Source organism: Macrotis lagotis, chromosome 4 (assembly GCF_037893015.1).
Source record: "Macrotis lagotis isolate mMagLag1 chromosome 4, bilby.v1.9.chrom.fasta, whole genome shotgun sequence".
Lineage (NCBI taxonomy): Eukaryota > Metazoa > Chordata > Mammalia > Peramelemorphia > Peramelidae > Macrotis > Macrotis lagotis.
Genome location: NC_133661.1, coordinates 183,278,925 through 183,299,430, shown reverse-complemented (window position 1 = coordinate 183,299,430; position 20,506 = coordinate 183,278,925). Strand labels below are relative to the sequence as shown.

General features: G+C 36.7%; 1 gene segment (V, D, J or C); it reads left to right on the top strand.

Annotated features, from left to right (window-relative positions):
• The first annotated feature begins 223 nt into the window (after nucleotides 1-223).
• Nucleotides 224-17,814, top strand: LOC141521913 (T cell receptor delta constant-like). The segment is given in 5 exon segments: nucleotides 224-4,068; nucleotides 11,597-11,878; nucleotides 15,242-15,295; nucleotides 16,410-16,523; nucleotides 16,841-17,814. Coding segments are annotated over 4 exon segments (522 nt in total).
• Nucleotides 17,815-20,506: the final 2,692 nt, after the last annotated feature.

Here is a 20,506-nt window from a genome sequence, read left to right as displayed (position 1 = left end):
GAGTTCTCTATATTATAAACTCTTTGGACTCACTATATACTGTCATTAACCTTCCTTTCCAGGTTTCCCTCTTACTACCCTAATTAAATCTAAGTCTTTTAAACAGGATAGAAAGCAGAAAAATGGGGGGAGGGGGGGTAACAATGAGCAAGCCCAGCTGGCTGGGTAGGGATAACAGGATAGCTTCTATGACAAGAAAAGAGGTTTTTGTATTGAGACCTCAGGCAGTGCTCCACTGATCTTTGGGAAAGGAACCCAACTAGAAGTCGTGCCAAGTAAGTGATGGTGACATTACATTCTTCTTTCCAAGTAATTTATTTTGATTCTCCTAAGTACATTTCTCCAAATTTATTGCCTTACTCCTTCATGTTCCTCTATCCTACCCTGGTCATTCTCTCTTCTTTTCCCTCTATCAAACTTGGGGTTTCAACCCAACGAGCAAAAAAATCTAAAATATCTATAATGAGGCAATGCATTAGAGTGGAAAGGGCACTGGAAGGAAAAGGAGGAGGCCTGGATTCTAATCCCAATTCTGCCACTAACTAGCTGAGGGGCTGTAGGCAAGAGACATTTCATCTCCATGTCTCAGTTTCCTCAACTATAAAATAAGAATTTCTCTCCAGTTTCATAGGTTCTTTTAGTTAATTCCCTTCTGCAAAAAGTTGCCCTTTCTTTTGGAAGATATGAATGAATAGATGAATGAATGAAGCATTTACTAAGTATTTACTATGTGCAAAGTCACTGTACTAAAGGCTGGGTATAGAAATAAAAATGTAATAAAACTTATTAGAAAAATAATAGCTAATATATATATGATTTTCTTCATAATAGTCTTGTGAAATAATTTACATATATATTGTTATTCCCATTTTACATGTGAGAAAATTGAAACTCAGGAAAAATTGACTTTTCTGAGGTCAAATATTTAATATTAGACCTTAGACACAAGTCTAGGATTTCTGCTTGCAGGACTTGTAAGTACTCTTCTGTTCTACCATAGCCTTTCTCATTTACTAAACATGTAGGTATCACATTTCCCATAATTTATTCCCACAAGAAGTATTGATGGTAAGAGCTCCCTTCTACATAATAAAATCTCTAGATTTACGTAAATGCTGTCATTAATCTCCCTGTCCATATTTCCTCTTCCAGGTCAAACTAAATCAATTCTTTTAAACACATTCAAGAGATTATAGTGAAATGCTGGGCTTAGATTTAGAAATACATGAATTCAGATTCAATCTCTAGCATTTACTAGCTATGTGAACTATAAGCATATCATATAATCTCTCTGAGTCTCAATTTCCTCATTTGTAACAAAAAAATAATTATAGTGCCTGACACTCAGAGTTCTCACAAGGTTCAAATATGATCTTGTATATAAGATTTTTACAAAATTTTATGTGCTTCAAATCCTAGCCCAGCAACATTTCAGATGCTAGCTACTCAGTCATCATAGGGTTTTAAGTCATGGGAGCATTGGGGTTATGAATTTCTTAGAAAATATTTAGCTGAGAGTTGTTAAGTTGACCACTCAACTTCTTTAACGTTTAACTGGACCCTGTGTTTGAAATGTCAGACTTCAGGAGAACCTCTTAGAAGTTTTAACAACCTTGAAAATTTTTTTCAAGATTTCCCCTTTTTTGAAAGGTGGGAGAGAATAGGTGGTAACACAAAGTCTGTGCTACTTTTGTTTGTTTTTTTAAAACAGTAACTAAAGGTCATTTAAGTACAATAAAAATCAGAAAATAGCCTTTTGACATTGTGTATCTATTTGTTTTGTCTCTCCCACCTATAATGGATTTCATGGACATATTTTAATACCAAGAACTATGTGAAAAAAAGTAAATTTTATAGGATCACAAATAAAAAATTTAATGTGCTCTATATTAAAGAGCTATATTTGATGGGGACAGCTTCAATAAGGATGAACTAAATTGATATAGGCCTATTGTAGATATTCACTGTATAACCCTGATTGATTTCCCCACTTCAGTTCATCCTCCATTCAGCTGTCAAAATCATTCTCATAAAGAATAGGTCTGACCATGTCACTCCCCTCCCCTCAATCTCTAAATTTCAGTGACTCCCTATCACTTCTAAGATTAAAAATAAAATCTTCTTTTTCCTTTTAAAGCCTTTTAAAATCTGATCCCTGTCTTCTTACTCCCCTCTACTTACTCTATGATCCTATGATACATGTCTTCCTACTGTTGACTATGGATATTTTCAGTGACTATCCCAGTCCTCTCCAACCTTTTCCCCATTTCCTGATTTCCCTGGCTTCCTTCAAGGTCTAGTTAAAATCAAACTTTCCACCAAAAGTCTAATATCATTTTGCTAGTGCTCTGTTTATTATCTTCAGGAAATAGATATATATATATATATTTCTCCATATGTATTCATTATTCATAGTTGTTTTCATGTTGTTTTCCAATGAGAGCTCTTTGAGAGCAGAGACTGTTATTCATTTTTCTTTGTATTCCTAGTACTTAGTAGTGGCTGACACTTTCGTTATTGTTGTTCAGTTGTTTCATTTGTGTCCAACTCTACATGACCCCAGACAGGAGCCCTAGATAGAACACCAGACTTGAATCAGGAAGATTTCTCTTCCTGAGTTTAAATCTTACCTCAGAAACTCAGTAACTGTATAATCCTGGGCAAATCACTTCACTGTATTTATCTCAGTTTCCTTATCTGTAAAATGAACTGGAGAAGGAAATGGCAAATCATGCCAGTAACTTTGCCAAGAAAATTTCAAAATGACTGCATAATATTTGACAATCTCTATTGATAAAAGGAATTTCCTCTTCAGAAGTTCCCTATGTCAATGAAATAAAAGATTAGAATGGTACATGTAGTTATCATTATAATAACAATGATTATTTCTAGAAACCTTTCCACACAGATCCTATTCCCTCTGGCATAGGAAAACTAGAAAAATATAGATAACAATCTTTTTGTATTGTATTTTAAAATAAAATAGGTTTCTATTTTCTAATGCTTATTCTTTTAAAAGACCTTCCCTAAGGTTGAGTGTCAGTAGAACTAAAAACCTGGAACTAGAGAATTCATCTATCTGATTGTTGATGCCAAGAGCAGCTATGTTAATAAGAAAGAAAGAGTTTTCTTCTTGGGACACATGCAATGCTAAATATTTAACCAAACCATAGATCTCTGGAAAAGGAACCCAATTGGAGGGCATTCCAAGTAAATGACTGACTCAGTGTTCTATTTGAGATTAAAGTTAGCTTTGTTTCTCCTGGGTTAGTTTCTCAAGTCAATTTGGGGGGGATTGAAAGATTCTCCCTTCAACACTCCCCTCACTATCACCCATCTTACCATGAATATTCTTCACTTCTCTTTCTTTTTCTTTTCTGACAACTTTGGAGGGTCTAATCTAGTTGACAGCAAAAAAAATGGATTTTGAATATACTTGTAATGAGATGCTACTGCATTGTAGAAAGAGCATTGGTCCAAGAGACAAGAGGGATGGATTGAATCTTTCACCATCCCAATAATCAGTCATCACTGGGAAAATTCTCCAGCAAGGTTAAAAATATTCTACTCTCCACTAGTATAATGTTATTGTGTGATCTTGGAAAAATCACTTCATCTTTATAGGATTTTTCCCCTCATTTTTTTAAAATATGGAAATTGGTTTAGATAAACTAAAATGTCCCTTCCACCTTTAACAGTCAATGAGAGCAAATAGAATTTTTAAAGGCAAAGGCTAGGAGGAAAATGAAGGTTAGCCAGAAACAGTTCTCCTTTTATGATGTGGTAAAAGATGTCTGGACAGAGAAAATACCAAGAAACCCAGGGGATTTTATAAAAATGTTAGCACTCAGCTGATACCAGACTTCACACAAGATACCAGCATATGTGCTTAGATCTCAAAAAAAACCCATAGAGCTCCTCAAATCCCCTTTCATCCCCTTAATGAGTTGTGCAAGCAAATTGATGAAGACAGAGATCAGCAAGGACATTTTTGCATGGCTGGTTTCAACAGTGTTTACGTTGCTCAACTCATCTTTGGAAAAGGGACTCAGCTTATTGTGGAACCAAGTAAGTATCACACTTTTCCATTCTTCTAGTATTAGAGATGAGACCTCCATGAGAGAAAGTTTCCCCATGGTTATGAAAAGCTGAAATTTCTTGGGGAGATTAAAAAAAACTCTAAAAAGAAAGTCCTTCCCTGCAGAAAGAGTTGATTAAATTCTATAGATTGACCTGTTGGATTTAGTTTAAGTAAATGTCATTGCATTTGGCAGGTCTATTCCAGAGGTCAGTGTTGGCAGACAGGCCCTTTACAGCCATTAAATAAAACCCATTTCTGAGTTAAGGCTTCTGACTGGGGACATTGAATTCAAGATCCAGTGGAAAGGCAATGCCAGAAGTGACAAGGCTTTCTTTCTTGCTTAGGAAGAGTCAAGAACTAAATTAGGAAGCAAAAAAGGAAGAAAAGAAGGGGAAACAGTAAAGAAGAAAAAGGGGGAAAGAAAGCATAGATAGACAGACACATAGATATAGAATGTGAGAACTGTTGGAAAAATGTGGAAATAACTTAATCCAGATCCTTCATTATATAGATAAGGAAACTAAGATCCAAAGGGGGAAGAGGCTTATCCAAAATCAAAATAGCAAGTTGTAGAATGGATTCTAGAACCTAGATTTCCAGATATCCAGGCCTATGTTCTTTTCTGAGAATTACATAATGCTGCCCTTATACCAAAGAACCCATACTCAGATTGAAAGACCCACACACACAAAACTGAGCTATCAGAGCACCCACCTACATAGAACCCTTTCATGTTGATTGGTCTCTTTTCACATTTAAGAAAGCTATTCAATAGCAGCATCTGCCAGGGCCAGTACTTCAGTGCCCTTCTTGCTTTGTCTGATACCTCTCTGAGTCTAGGGGAGTTAACCCAACAGTTTAGAAGCAGGCACCTAGTTATTAAATTTGTCCTTAGAATAGACCCTAATTTGACTGAGCAGCCTAAAGAATACTGTTCAGCCTGGAGGTTCCTGAACCATAGGGGAAGTGTTTGGAGACCTGGGGGGAGAGGGAAGGATTGATGTTCATTGTGCTAGACAATCCTTGGCAGGAACTAATCCATTATAGAAAGCTAACTATTGACTGAGGATCTGTGAATTGTTCACAGAAAGTAATTGTCCTTTAATGCCAAGTCATTTCCAGAGCATGAAGAGTCCAATGAAGTGAGTCTCCTCACTGATCCATAGCTGGCAAATCCCAGGAGACAATAAAGCCTCACAATGAGGCATGTTTCTGTGTCCAGGCTCATACTGACAGCATTAGATAGAGGCCTACGTCTCTGCAAAAAAGAGATAATTAAACTGAAGATAAACCATTAGATTGAAATTAAGAAAGTGTCACTGGATTTGGCAGGTTTATCTCAGAGCACGGTGTTGGCAGACAAATCCTTTCCAATTTTTTTTAAAAATTAAAAAAAACTCATTCCTGAAACTTTGAGAGTCAGAGATAATTAGAGATGCTTAATTTGGAGTTCATATTGAGAACTTTGTTTCCAGTTCATTGTAACCAGGAAAACAAAGTCAAAGGTCTGAGATTCTCTTCATCATTAATAAGTCCCAAAGAGATTTGCATAGCTTATGCCCTGAATTCAGCAAACTCATTTTAGTCACCTTCTGCACTGCTAGGTTTCTCAGTTGATACTATGGATTGAGAAGGAGGAGGCAGTCATTCAGACCAATGTTCAGTAGTGTCTTTACTTCTCCAGTAAATTGGCAACTTTTTAGATCATTTACTTCTATCAGTTGAATCTGGTGATTCTTTCTTAAGGAATAAGAGGAAATGTAATGCAAAGGAGGAAGGAAAGAGACAAAAAAAGAGGTATAATTAATTACTATTGTGAATATCTAGGGCTAGAAAATTGCATTTGAGAAAGAAGTAAATATTTGGTTTTCTTGTTTAATTCATTTCCATTTGGAAAAGAGAATGACTTCCATCAAACATTTAAGTCTATTTCTTCAGGGGGTTGGAGAGAGAGAGAGGAAAATAATGAAGGCTTTAAGTCCTGCCCAATGGAACTGATCCACATTACCTGGAGGCATCATCTTCTCCATTTGGTCTTCCACTAGTGGAGGTATATACTTTCTGAAGGAATGGGGTATGAGGTGATAGATGTGATAATGAAGGAATGTGAAGTCTATATTTCTAATCAAATCTCTCACCCCAGATAATTTTGCACAATATATCAACCCCTCATTTAGCCACCGACCTCCCCTGCCCAGACACCAATTTTCCAATAATGGAGCAAAGAATGACCTGATTGGCCTTTGAAGTTCAATTTCCCATGTTCATTGAAACCTAATGAGATTTGCATCCAAGTCCAGATACCATGAAAATTACTTTTTTAAAAAAATTCTTTCTAGAAAGAATAGTTTTCTTTATCAAGCATCCCTGACACATAGGCATGGAAAGCACTTCCCAATAAAGCAAATTTCCTGATTTCCTTTCTAAGCTCTGAGTTTAGAGGTAGATACTACATATGGTCCAGTGAATCAGAAATCAGATTCAAATCCATGGTAGGGTTCTATTTGAAAAATTTGGGGCAGGAGGAGAGATTTGCAAGGAAAGGGAGGGATAGAAAATTTGTTTTTAGTGGAAAAGTCATCCCTATGACCCAAGAGAGAGTCCTAAAGGATAGGACAAATTTCTAAATGACGCCAACCTTGGCTTTTCAAACTAAAAATATTTCTCTTTTTGTCTGACTTCCAACTATACTATCTCTTATCTGGTATCCATCCCACTAAACTGGCAGATAAATTTCTTATCTTTGCCACAGGGCAAAATGACCCCCTCATCTTGGCACATTTCTCTGCCTTGTCTTTTTTGATCTTCTCAATATGAACTCCAAATTAAGCATCTCTAATTATCTCTGACTCTCAAAGTGGTAATAGCTTCAAAGGCAAAAGAGAATTCACCCAACCAGCCCTTGGCCTCAGTGAAGGTAGCTTTGTAGTCCCCTAACTTGTCTGATTTCTTGACTGAGGTTCCAGATAAACTGGGGAACTCGTACAGATGTTCTTGCCCAGGGGCCTAAGTCATCAGTGGGTTAGTTATGTGCATAGTCGTATAGCAGAGTGCTCCTGGCACACCCGAGCAATGTATTTTGGAACTGGTACAGAGCTATCAGTAGAGCCTGGTGAGTTATGGTTTTTTGTCTGTCTCTTGGGTTAAATTCATCTCTCTCAGTTGTTACTTTGCCACAGTCCTTGGGGACATGTTACAAGAGATGGTGAGTTACAGATTTAAAACAGGATAGAGCAGGGGACACTAGGCTAGAGGGATTATAAAAGGTCCCTTTTGTTTTAGAAATCTTCAGAGCTTCTCAGAAAGCATAGACAAGAGAAAGTAGAAGAAATATGTCACTGATGTCCAGAAATCAGGGCAAAATACACAGAGAGAGAGAGAGAGAGAGAGAGAGAGAGAGAGAGAGAGAGAGAGAGAGTGCTTTAGAGATACTTGGGAAAATGTGGTTTGACAAATGAGGTGCATCATATAGAATATATTTGGGATTTGATTAAAGTTACATCCCATACATCTTGGTAACCTTGAACTCTTCAGGCCCAGTGCTACATAAAAAAAACCCTGTGCATACTCACTATCATCAAAAATATAGCAGATATGTTGATATTTAAGCTACCAGGTAAATAAAGTTCAAGGTGAAGTGTATGCTTATTTGAGTGTTCTAACAGTTTAATCTTAACCCTAGATTGGTTTTATGAAAAATGAGAAAAACCAAAAGTAGGATTGTAAGTTCAAAACAAATTGCACTTTTAAATGAGCAATTGTGATTCTGTTTGGAAAGAGGGAGGATTAGAATAGAATTAGAAATATTAGAATTAGAAAAAATTCAAAAGAAGTAAATTCAGAACACATTTCAGTTCAATAAAATCCAATTTAATTCAATTTAACAAACATTTATTACCCATGCCCACTATATGCAAGGCACTGTTAAGAGTCAGTAACATTATCAGTGGAAAAAAAAACACAATTCTTTTCCTTTAAGGAATTATAATTTAAAAGAGGAGCAAAAGAGATACAATAAAAATGATGCTTAGTAGAATATTATAGAAGTAAGAGTCCAAAAAATAACTTTTTTATTTCTTTTTTCAAAAAGTAACTTTTATGAAACTTTTTTTGAGATTTAGACATGAAGTCAATGTTCAAATCCCAACTACAATGATTACTAGCTATGCAACCCTGAGCAAGTCTCTGAACCTCAGCTTTTCTATCTATAAGATGGGATAAATAATATTTGCACCACTTTCCTTATTAGGTCAGGAAGAAAAAACTTTAGAACACTATGAAATATCACCTATTGTTACTGAAGCCAAATGTAACATCCTAACCAGAGGTTCTTAACCTGATGTTCATGAATTTTTCTTTAATGCAATTTGATAACTGTAGTTAAAAGTCATCTATTTTTTGTAATTTACTGTATTTTATTTTATGCATTTAAAACCATTATTCTGAAAAGAGTCTATAGATTTCCACAAACTGCCAAAAATGTTCTTGTCACAAAAAAGATGTGTTTACAAATGTGACCCATGTTTGACCATTATATTCAAAATTTTCTGGTTTTGTTTTGCTTTATTTTAATCCAATTACACAACCTCTCCTTGATCAATAGGATATCTTTTAACTGATCATAAAAAATTTTTCTTAACTTTTAAGTTAATTATTGATTAGTTGAAAATTATTGATTAGTTTCAATTACTGACTTGATTATTATTAATTCATTTTTATTAGTCCTTACACTAAATAAGACAGAGATCATAGCAAAATATTCTAGCAAATCAGTATATTATGATCAAGTTCAACACATTCAATAGTAGGATATTGGGGCAGCTAGGTGGTGCAGTGGATAAAGCACCGGCCCCGGAGTCAGGAGTACCTGGGTTCAAATCTGATCTCAAACACTTAATAATTAGCTAGCTGTGTGGCCTTGGGCAAGCCACTTAACCCCATTTGCCTTGCAAAAACCTTAAAAAAAATAGTAGGATATCATTTCTCAAGTTTATAGTTAAAAACATAAACCTCTTCTTATATACATAGGGCTGCCATGCAGAATAACAATTCCATTTTTTTTCTTTTGGTTTAGCCCCCAAAGCAATGAGCAGAAATTACAGAGAGGCAAATTTAAAACTGCCATAAGGAAAATTATTCTAACCATTAAAACAATCTAAAGGTGGGAGGTGATGTTCTGTGTTGGATTGTGTTGGGAGGTGATGAATTTACTCTTTCTAAAGACCTTTGAGTAAAGGTTGGGTTTGATGTAAAGAGGATTCTTGTTCAAGTACAGGTTGCACTAGATGACTTAGGCATCCTTTCTCATTCTGTTATTCTGTGACTTGTCTCCACAACAAGATCAGGAAAATCAGGTCAGAATTCCATAGCTCAAGTCAGTGAAATTGCTTTTGACTTCCTAAAATTTTATAATGTTCAAGCGTATATGTTTCACAGTACTGAAAAAAATTTCCCAAGTCCACAAAGGTAGTTGAAAGCAAAGACCAGACCAGAACCTGGGTCACCTTAGGTCCAATTAGATATTCTTTCCTTGGGTCTTTGCTTGTTAGCTCCAAGCATACTCTCACCAAGCTTATTTACACAATGTAGAAAGCTTGAGTTGCTTCAATTCTCCAGTAACCTTTGATCAAAAAAGATATAGGAACCTGCATTACTGTAGCTCTGTAGACCTAAGTCTATGAAAGTAAAGGATTTTTTTCCTTATTAATTTGATCACCTTTACCACCTCATGAGATACTTGTTCTGGATCTAAAAGGAATCCCACAAACCATCTAATCTAAGCCCCTTCAAATGAGATGTCACACTTGTCTGGTATGGATGTGATAGTAGTCAAAATAGATTATTAAGTACAAGTCAAGCAGCTGCTAAACTAATGGAAAATTCATTACAGATAAGTAAACTGAGCATCCATAACAACCACCAGAAAAATATTTCCATCCAAAAATCTGAACTGGAAGGTGAAACTGAAGTATCTCAGCTGTGAAGGAGATAAGGAGGAAAGACTATGGCAGGGAGAGGGTGGTGAGTGAGGAAGGAAAAGAAGAAAGTCATTTGTCATGTGGTTTCTAGCCGTTAATACTGGTGTTGTCAGTTGGTCTCATCTAGAGCAAGGATAGATGATGGATTTCTTCTGTAGTAATGAGATGTTTGAAAGCAGGTGTTAGAAGAACTCTACAAAGGGAGGAGTCCTTGCCTTTTAATGATGAAGAGTTGATAACAGGATAGATTTTTAGAAACCTTTCTACTGTGCTCAATAAAAGTGAGAAGAATCATGTCTTTACACTAAAATTTTCAGTGAAGTAATCTCAGGATTCAAAAGACAAAGAATGTTAGTCAAAACTAGAGTATGAAGTCCACCCAATATGAACTCCTTTCCCAACTCACTGCTCCAAACAGTTGGTTCCTTAGGAAGAAAGTTTATATTTAACATTTAAATTCATTTAAAATGCTGTCAATTATATTGACTCTTCTCTGATAATCAATCTTTCTGACCTGGCAGATAAATTTCCTGTCTTGAGAATCACTACAGAGCATAATGTCACCCTCATCTTGCCCCATTTCTCAGCCCTGCTTTTGTGATCCTGTCAGTGTGAATGTTCAGCTCCCTAATGGCTCCTAGCTAAGTGTGACATCTCAACTAAGGGTCCCTTTTAAATCCAGAGCAAGGATCTCATGAAGTAAGGAAAATGACTCAATTAATTTTTTAAAAAATCCTTTACCATCATAGACTTAGGTCTACACAGTTGCAATAATGCAGATTCCCATATCTGTTTTGATCAAAGGTTGCTGGAGAAGTGAAGGAACTCAAATTTTCTATCCTGTTACAGTTTGGTGAGAGTATGCCTGGAGCTACCAAGTGATGGGAGCTTCAAAGGCAAAAGAAAATTCATACAACCAGTCCATGGTCTCAGTGAGGGGGGCTCTGTAGTTCTCTAGCTTGCCTGGTTTCTTGGCTGAAACTCTGGGATGCATGTTCCTATCTATAGCCCTAATTCAGCCATGGGCTAACTTTGAAGAAAGTCTACCTCCAAAGCAACCCAATGATTCTGAGTCAATCTAACCTATATCTTTCAGTCAAATTTATCAGCCATGGTCCAGGTTCACATTGATGGCACCATCAGCAAAGAGCTTTTATCCATGCTATCCAATATTCTATAGCTAATTGGATGCTGCCACAGAGAGCCCAACTAAAAACTCAGAAGATAATTATAATAAGGTGTGGTCCTGCCAAAGGCAGAATGATAAATGATATCTAAATCTTGTATCCTGTGACAATAATAATGACAATGCTGAAACAGAATATGTGAACAACATGATCATCCCCTCATTAGCCATATAAACATGACACTGATAATGATAATAGCTAACATTCCTATATAGCATCTCCTTCTGCTTCTCCTGCCTATACTCTCAAGTGCTCAGGAATTAGCAAGCAGAAAGCAGAGTTTAAAAAAAAACAGATCATTGATTGATCTCTAAAATGAAAATAACCATTTCTACCATAATTTTTTTCAGAAATGCAAGAAACTTCTTTACCCTCAGTCTTTGTTATGAAAAATGGGAAAAATGTTGCATGTCTGGTGAAGGACTTCTACCCCAAGAACATACATATAAATCTCTATCCAGAAAACAATACAAGAGAAGCGGTGACTGTTACCAACGGGAAGTTCAGTGCTGTCAAGCTTGCCCAATATGAGGAAGATTTGGAGAATATTAACTGTACAGTTAAATTCAATAATGACAGCATGGTGACTTCATACAAAAAGTCCAATGTAAATTCCACTGATAAAAGTACAGGTATGATCTCAAGCAAAATGGGGATGGGAGAAGAATAAGGGAAGTGAATAATCTCCATCCTCGAAATGGTACCACACTAGAAACAAGTCATACTAGACAAGGGCTCTTGATTCAAACACCTTGTTAGTGAGTGAAAAATGTAAGCAGCAGGAGGGAAAAGTCAAGTATATGCCCCAGAAAACTCACATTTTATAGATTTCCATATCACTTCTTGAGACATTGGAAGGAAACTCTTGTAAGATGTGAAAGAACAGCAAACATGAAGACTCTAGGTTTGAATTCTAGTTCTGACACTTACTTTGTTGTTATGACCATAAATATTACACAGCCTCTCTCTTCCCATCTATAAAAATGGTGGGAAATAATGCTCACATCACTGTAAGGAAAGTGCTTTGTAAACTATGAAGTGTTTTATAAATTCATGTTGTCAATCTCTTCTCCCTTATGAAACTACACCAGTCAATCAGTCCTTTCCACATAGCTCTCTTTTTGTTGTTGCTCAACTAATGATTTATAGGGCACTGACCAATCCAGACTGGTACTGACCCCCAAAATCCCAGCTATCAAAAACCCACAGAAAACTCCTTTAGAACCTATGCATTTATAAAGTCAGTCAAACAGCTTCAGATGTTGAAATAATAATGTAGTGGAAAGCAATGAAATAGAAGTCAGAGTAATTAATAATGTATATTTTTATATTTATGAAGCACTTTATTCACAATAACACTAGAGGGTAGATAGTAAAATTATTAGGTACAGAAAGGCAAAGTGACATCCCACCTGATATTTAATCCTAGGTCTTCTGACTTTAAATCCATTGGGGGCAAGTAACTTCAATATAATCCAGTTCAACATTTATTAAAAACCTATTGTATTATGTAAAACAATAAATGCAAAAGGTTGAAAATGTATAATTCCTTACCTAAAGAAGTTTATAGTCTACTATGAGGTTAAGATATGAGCTTAAATGATTATAATTCAAGATAGAATATTATAGGGTCAAAGAGAACTTCAAAGAAATCTGGAAATTTTGAGAAATAAAATCACTTTAAAACAGAGAAATAGTAAAACCTTAATGGAAAAAAAAACTCCTGAGCTATGCTTTGAAGGAATAGAGGTATTTCAGAAGAACAAAGATGAAAAGACAGTACATTCCAGGCATAAAGAATAATAATAATGTTTATCCTTTGTTTTTAAAGAAGACCATGACATCAGAGAGATGATGCCACGACAAGCACATGAATTGGATTTGAGTGAGGAAGATGCTAAGTTACCAACCTCACTTTCTCCTTCAAAGCCCTCTGGGTCCAGTGGACAAATATGAATCAGAATGGCTGGGAATGGCCCTGAATGTGGGGCAATCAGGTTAACACAGCTAGGAAGTGGCAAGTATCTGGGATTGGATTCAAACTCATCCTCCCGAATCCAAGACCAGTGTTCTATCCACTGTGCCACCTAGCTGCCCTGGCATATAGAAGCATATATACATGGAAGAGGAGGAAAATATCAGAATAACACCTCAAAACAACTTGATATATATTTTGGCTGGAATGTAGATTATATGAATGGAAATGTTCAGATACCTAAATTGTAGCTAAAATGTGTAGGGCCTTAAATGCCAGACTGTATGGCTTATATTTTTTCTATGGGTAATAGGATGTCATTGATGATTCAGTCAGACCTTCTCATTAGGAAGATAATATTAGAAGTTGTGGGAAAGAGGAATCAGAGGAGAGGAAGACTAGAATAAGGAATCAGTGGAATACCATGAATCACTCAAAATGGGTTTGAACCAGAATGGGAGCAGTGAATTGAGAGGAAGGAATAGATATGAAAGACATTGCAGAGATAGAATAAGGAGGACTTGGCGACTAAATGAATTTGTCAGAGGCAGAAGGGAAGGAAAGGGAAGAAACAAACGATGAATCAGTTTTTGAGCCTAGATGTCTGGAAAGATAGTTGTGCTATACAGAGAAAGGCCCAACTTGAAAGAAGGGACAGGTTTATGAAGGGAAGAGAGCAAATTCAGTTTGGGTTTATTTAGTTTGAAGTGCCTATACAACACCCTATCCATTTGAGATTTTGGGATTTTAGCATAGAAATAATAAAAACATAGGAATGGATGAAATTTCAAAGAGAGAAGACAGCAAGGGATATAGACTTAGGTATCAGTAAGATCATGACCTACCAAATAAGACTGAGAAAAAGCAATCAGAAAAGCATAATTAAGAAAGAGAAATATGGTAAAAGTCAAAAAAGGGTAGAATTTCCAGGAGGAGAAAGAACTCAATAGTAGTTAATGCTGAGAAGAATGGTGAGGATTGGGGAAAACTTTGTCAGTATTTCACAATTGAAAAGTCACTGATGAACTTTCAAAAAGTTTCCCAATCTTTCTGTGAGATTGGAAGTCAAATTGTATATGTTCTTCATGCCTTTGTACTGACTAGCCCTCATTTCTGGAATACTCTCCAACCTAAGGTTCACTTTTGTATACTCTCTAAAATCTTAAATGGAACTATTTCTCTATGTACTGTACCTCATCATAAGCTTCCTAAGGGTAGTGACTAGGATTTTTACTTCCTTTGTAACCTTAATGTTTTTAGCACAGTGACTGATGCATAGTATGAGATGGTGTAAGTAAAACTTTGCAAACCTCAAAATGCTTTATAACTGTCAACTATTGTTGTTGCTGCTGCTGCTTGTGTCAAGCAAAAAAACTTTGTTGTTGAGTTGTTTCAGTCATGTCTGACTCTCCATGAATCCATTTGGGTTTTTTTGGCAAAGACACTACAGTAATTTGTCATTTCCTCCTTCATTTTACAGATGAGGAACTGTAAAGGAACCCTTAAAACAGGGTTAAGTGATTTGACCAAAGTCATATAGCTAATAGGTGCCTGAGACTAGTTTTAAACTCAGGTCATCCTGATTCCAGGGTCAACACTCTCTCCCTCCACTATGCCACCCAGCCACCCTGCTTTGTCACCTAGAACCAAATGCTTGTCAACTAATAGGTGAAAGGTGAGGAAGTGAAGGCAAGGAGAATAAACTACTTTGTTTAGGAGTACAGAAGAGAAAATAGGCATGATCACAGAAAGAATGTCATAGACTAGGACAGATCTGAGTATCTTTGTAGAAAGTTATGAAAGGGCCAGCAGAGAGGGAGCAACTGAAGATGGATGAGAGAATGATTAATAGAACAAGCTCCCAAAGGAGATGGGAAGTTTCAAGGCACTCAACTTCATTAGGTCTATTTATCTTATCTGTGAATTTAAGGAGTTGGATTAGATGATGCCTTTAAGCTTTGAAATTCTATGATTGTTTGGCTAGAAGCAGAATACAAAACTTTTATTTCATTCTTTCCAGATACAGAGGAACCAACTGATCTGTCATTTATCCAAGACTGCCCAAAACCTTCAGGTAAGTTTAAGTAAAGTGACCAAATAGGAGGTAAGAGAAATTTATGACCAAAATTTGTAGTTACCATATAGAGTGAGAGACGGATCAAAAGTAGCTGAAATTAGACATCATTAAGGGAGTCTATAGCAATTAATCCCTCCCCACACTTGGTAGTACCTCCCAGAATTATTTGTGAATGTGTATGTATATAAATATGCATATTTATATGTATATAGACATAAGTATGTATATTATTGCTAGCATTTATATAGTGTTTTACAAATATCTCATTTGATCCTCACAACCACCCTGAGAAATAGGTGCTATTAGTGGTCCTTATTTTACAGATAAGAAAACTGAGGCAGACAAAGGTTAAGTGACTAACCCAGGCTCACACAGTCAGTAAGAATCTAAGATCAATTTGAACTCAGGTCTTCCTGACTCCAAGTCCAGTGCTTTAACATGACTCTGTGTAACTTATTCAATATAGAAAGTGAGAGAGAGAGAGAGAGAGAGAGAGAGAGGAAAGAGGAGAGAGAGAAAAATAGAATTTAATTTTCTGTGTGTATTTTTTTTTTTGCAACATCAGAATGTAAGTTCCTTGAGTGAAAGGTCTGTTTCTTTTTCTTTATATCTCTAGCACTTGGTACATAGTAGGCACTTAATAAAGGTTTGCCATATGAATGCTTATTGAAAAAGAAGGCAACAAAAAAGAAAAAGAAAAAGTCAACAGTGAAAAAAACCACTGGATTTAGAGTCAAATGACCTAGGTTCAGATCCTGTCTCATCCTCTTATTGTCTGTATGACCATTCACTTGACATTTCTTTGTCCTCATCTGTAAAGTGAGGGGCTTGGACTAGACAACCTCTGAAGTCCCTTTGAATCTAGAGCCTCTGGCACCCCTTGCAGAGCTTCTTGGACTATCTGTGAGTATGAATTCCAGAGAAGTTCTTGATGGGGATTACCACAGAAAGAGACTTCAATCTTTGGAATATGACCTAAGAATAAATTTGATTTCAGGGAGGAAACAAAAGAGTTTAGAACAAAGGAAAGTCAGAGTTACTATTGAATGCCTTTCTCTGGGCTGAAATCTAGTCCCACCAATGACACTCTTCTAATTTTTCTCTTCCATAGTGCAAATTGAGAATATAAATTTACTGTCCATCACCCTGCTGGGGCTCCGTGTGCTGCTTGCCAAGAGTGTCGCTGTCAACTTTTTCTTGACTATCAAGTGTTTTTTAATCTAAGGTGAGTAAGCCATACTCATTATCCTCTTTCCATCCAAACTGTAGGACCTTCATAGAAGAAACAACATGAGAATCAACCTGTTTAATTGCTTCTTCATATGACAGTTTCTAGAGTCAGTGGGCCAATGACTAGTGAATATCTTTAACCTCTACTTCTTTGCCTCCAAGCCTCCCATTTCCCTTATTGCCCTCCTAGTCCTGTCCCCAGGTTCCTCAAACTTTTACATGGGAGACTGAGCTAACCCAAAAGTCTAAAACTTTGCATCAAGCTATGCTAAGGGGCTTCCAAAGTGACTAATCATTCTCCTTTACTTGCAGGTTTGTCTTCAGCACCAAGGACCTACTGAGATGCTTCCCTTGAATTCCACTTACTGTGATGTAAATGGTCCCATGACTGAATATTTTGAGTGGTAGATCTTTTTTTTTTCTAGTTGCTTTTTCTTCCAAAAAAGACACTTCTGGAGGAGGTGACTAACTCTTCTGATTCTATGTACTGATGTGTTTCTGTAACTTTGAAAAGGGAAATGGAATTGTTTCATCACTTTGACTATCAGACCTAAACACTTGGAAAGCTTTTCCCCACCCTTCTGATTTCTACTACCTCCAAAATTTGAACTATGGAGAGAGAAGTTCAATTTTATCCCAAACACCACACCCCCCTTCCCAATGTACCTATTTTCTCTATGCTTATCTTAGCAGTCACAACAGAGTTAACCTCAGAAACTTCCCTTTCTCTAGAACCCTAGAAAAGACCTCAGAGCTTTGCAGCATGAATTCAACATCCCTGAAAATGACTGTTTAGCCTTTAAAAGAGAGGAAGAATTGGTTTTGAATTGACTCAATTTACCTAACTACGTGACCCTGGGCAAAGGTCCCATTTAACTTATCTAGGCTTTGGGATCTTCATCTCTAAAATGATGAGGTTGAATCCAATGACCTCCAATGTCCTGCTCTAGATCTATTATTTTTTCAGTTATTATTATTTAACTTTTGTGTAACTAATCTATTAGGAAGTGTTTCTTTAAAAGGAGTTGAAATCTGCCTCATTTAAGCCTTTATTCACTGTTCCCCATAGCTCTCCCTAAAGGACTTGAAAAGAAGTAATCTAATCTCTTTTCTATATAAGAGCCCTTCTAATATTTTAATAGACTTATAGCTCCCCTTGCCCCCAAGTCTTTTCTTCTCTATTCTAAACATGTCCAGTTTCTTCAATTCATCTTTGAATGGCCTGGATTATAGTCCACTTGTATTTTTCACCATTCTTTGTATGTTTAGAACTTAGTAAAATGCCTGAGATATATATTATCTTAATATTATACTTAATATCACTTAATAAATACTTGTTGATTTGACTTGATTCTCATTCTACTGATCATCACTTTGTTCCATTTTGTCTATGTCCCTCTAGGGCAGAATATAGCGTAATCTCCCATTCTGGACATTGTATGTGTTATCTATTAGTGTAGTCAAAGTCTACATTACTTGGTTTGGCTGTCATGTCACAGTATTGAATAATATTGAACCTACAAATGCTCTTCTTTTTCTCCTAGGACATAGGAATTTTTCTTAGTTCTTCAGACAAAATGACATCAAGTCTCCTCTCTGTACATATTACAAAAAGCTCTAACAGACATTTTTGTTGGTATGTCCCAAGAGAGACTGCTACATAGAAAAGAGAAGACTATTCTTACTTCCCAAAGACTAGTTAATTCAGAAAAACAAAGGTTGTGGAATCCAATTCTGGATTTCTCTCACTAGAAGCACATTTACTCACACTCCCTGACCATCTCTGCTTTGGTAATGGCAATAACCTAAAGGCCGTTAACCAGGCTAGATTCTCAACCAACAAGATACTCCAAGTACAAGGATGTTTGGGGAGAAAATGGGTCCTAATTCTTTTTGCCTATAGTATTAATACACCTTCTGTTGTTTCTCTAAGCTGTTGTCTCTCTTACCCTGTACTAGATGGTGTTTTGTGCTTCCTGTCTCCTGGGGTTCCAGTCATTTGCAGACCACAGCAAAAGGACTGGGTGGGCCCCAAAGCTTCTCAGCTCACACTAGTCAGGCTGAATGGGAGCTGAGTACTTCAAGGTCACACCGCAGCTTCCTGAGACCTAGCCCCAGGTTTCCTTCTCATAGAAGAAACAGCGAGATCATTTGATATGACTCACAAGTTGCTGTTTCCCCTGCCTCAGCAAGTTTTCAGATCTTTCTGGGCTTAACCGCTCTGACACTAGTCACAGAGACTGGGGGCCATGGGAGAGGCTAGTGGGAAAGAAAATTTTTCTGCTATCGGTAAGAAAGTAGGTGCCTAGAGGTAGGCAAAAAAAAAGATCACTTTCTCACTAAGGAGCTAGACCGCAGGTCAGGTCTAAACAGCAAAAACAAATTAATCCAAGGAAACCCACAACTATCTCAAATAGAGGTTCTTAACCTAGGATCTTCAAAATGTCAGGGATAAATTTCAGGAAGTCCATGAATGTAAATGGGAGGGGGAACTACCCTATTTTACCAACCTTTGGTTATTGAGTTTTTTTGGAAACCTTAAGTATTTTATTTTGTTTTATGTGTTAATTTCTAATACAAATCATTCAGGCTTGGACAAATCAATGATTCCATTATTGCTTTGCCTTGCCTACATCTTCTAAAGTATATTTATATTTATTATAATTGTGATAGGCAATTAGGTGGTACAGTGGATAAAGGTCTGGACCTGGAGTCAGAAGACTCATCTTCCTGAGTTCAAACTAACCTCTGATACTTACTACCTGAACAAGCCATTTAAATCCTATCTGCCTCAGTTTCTTATCTATAAAATGAGCTGGAAAAGGAAATGCCAAAGCACTCTAGTATCTTTGCCAAGAAAACCCAGAGGGTGTCAGAAAGAGTCAGATATGGCTAAAAATGATGAAACACATAATTGTAAGTTACAGCAGCAATAAGATGTTTTTTGCCCTTATTTCTCAAAGAAGAACATTACTTTAGGGAGGTAATGCCATGACAAGCACATGAATTGGATTTGAGTGAGGGGATGTTGTACTAAGTCACCGGCCTCACTTTCCCCTCCAGAGTCATCTGGATCTAGTGGCCAGGATGAATCAGGACAACTGAAGATGATCCTGGATGTGAAGCAATCAGGGTTAAGTAACTTGCCCAAGGTCATACAGCTAGTAAGTATCAAGAAATCTGAAAATATCGTCCTCCTGACTCCAAGGTCAGTGCTCTATCCACTGCACTACCTAGATGCCTACAACAAGAACCAGCACTTAAATGGCACCTAAAGATTGATAAATACTTTGCCTACCTTATCTCATTTAATCTTTATCAACAACCGTGTGAGGCAGACCCTTTAGATATCATTTTCCCCACCTTACAGATAAGAACACCAAGGCTCAAAAGGATAAGGATCTTTCCCCAAGTCACTTTCCATCTTAATTTTCATTTCAGTGGGTGAGGGAAGAGGTACACAATGTTGTGAAAGAAGGCTATGTAATTTGCATGAAGTCACAAGAATATTAAAACCCATATATCAAAAGTCTCCACTTTGAGTTCTTTCCATAAGAAGAAACTTCCTAAAATGAGGACAGACCCTAGCCATCTCAACTTTCCTAAACTAAATAATTAATTTTATTGTCCTGTGCCTCATCTTAACTGTAAGACCTAGATTTGATTCTTCCAAGGAAATCTCCCTCCCATATGATGGCTTATCAGTTCTCACAACATAAATATCTTAGAAGTTACAGTAGGACCCTTGCCTGGTCCAACAGGTTAACTTTCACATAAAATCAGTCTGTCAACTAGCATTTATTAAGGACTTAATATGTGCCAGGCACTACATCATCTAGTGGGAATATAAAAAAAGGCAAGAGATAGTCCCTGCTCTCAAGGAGCTTATAATCAAATGTAGTGGTTCTCAAACAGGACTCCTTTACATTCTTTAAAATTATCGATGATCCCAAAGAGGTTTTGTTTAGGTGGATTATA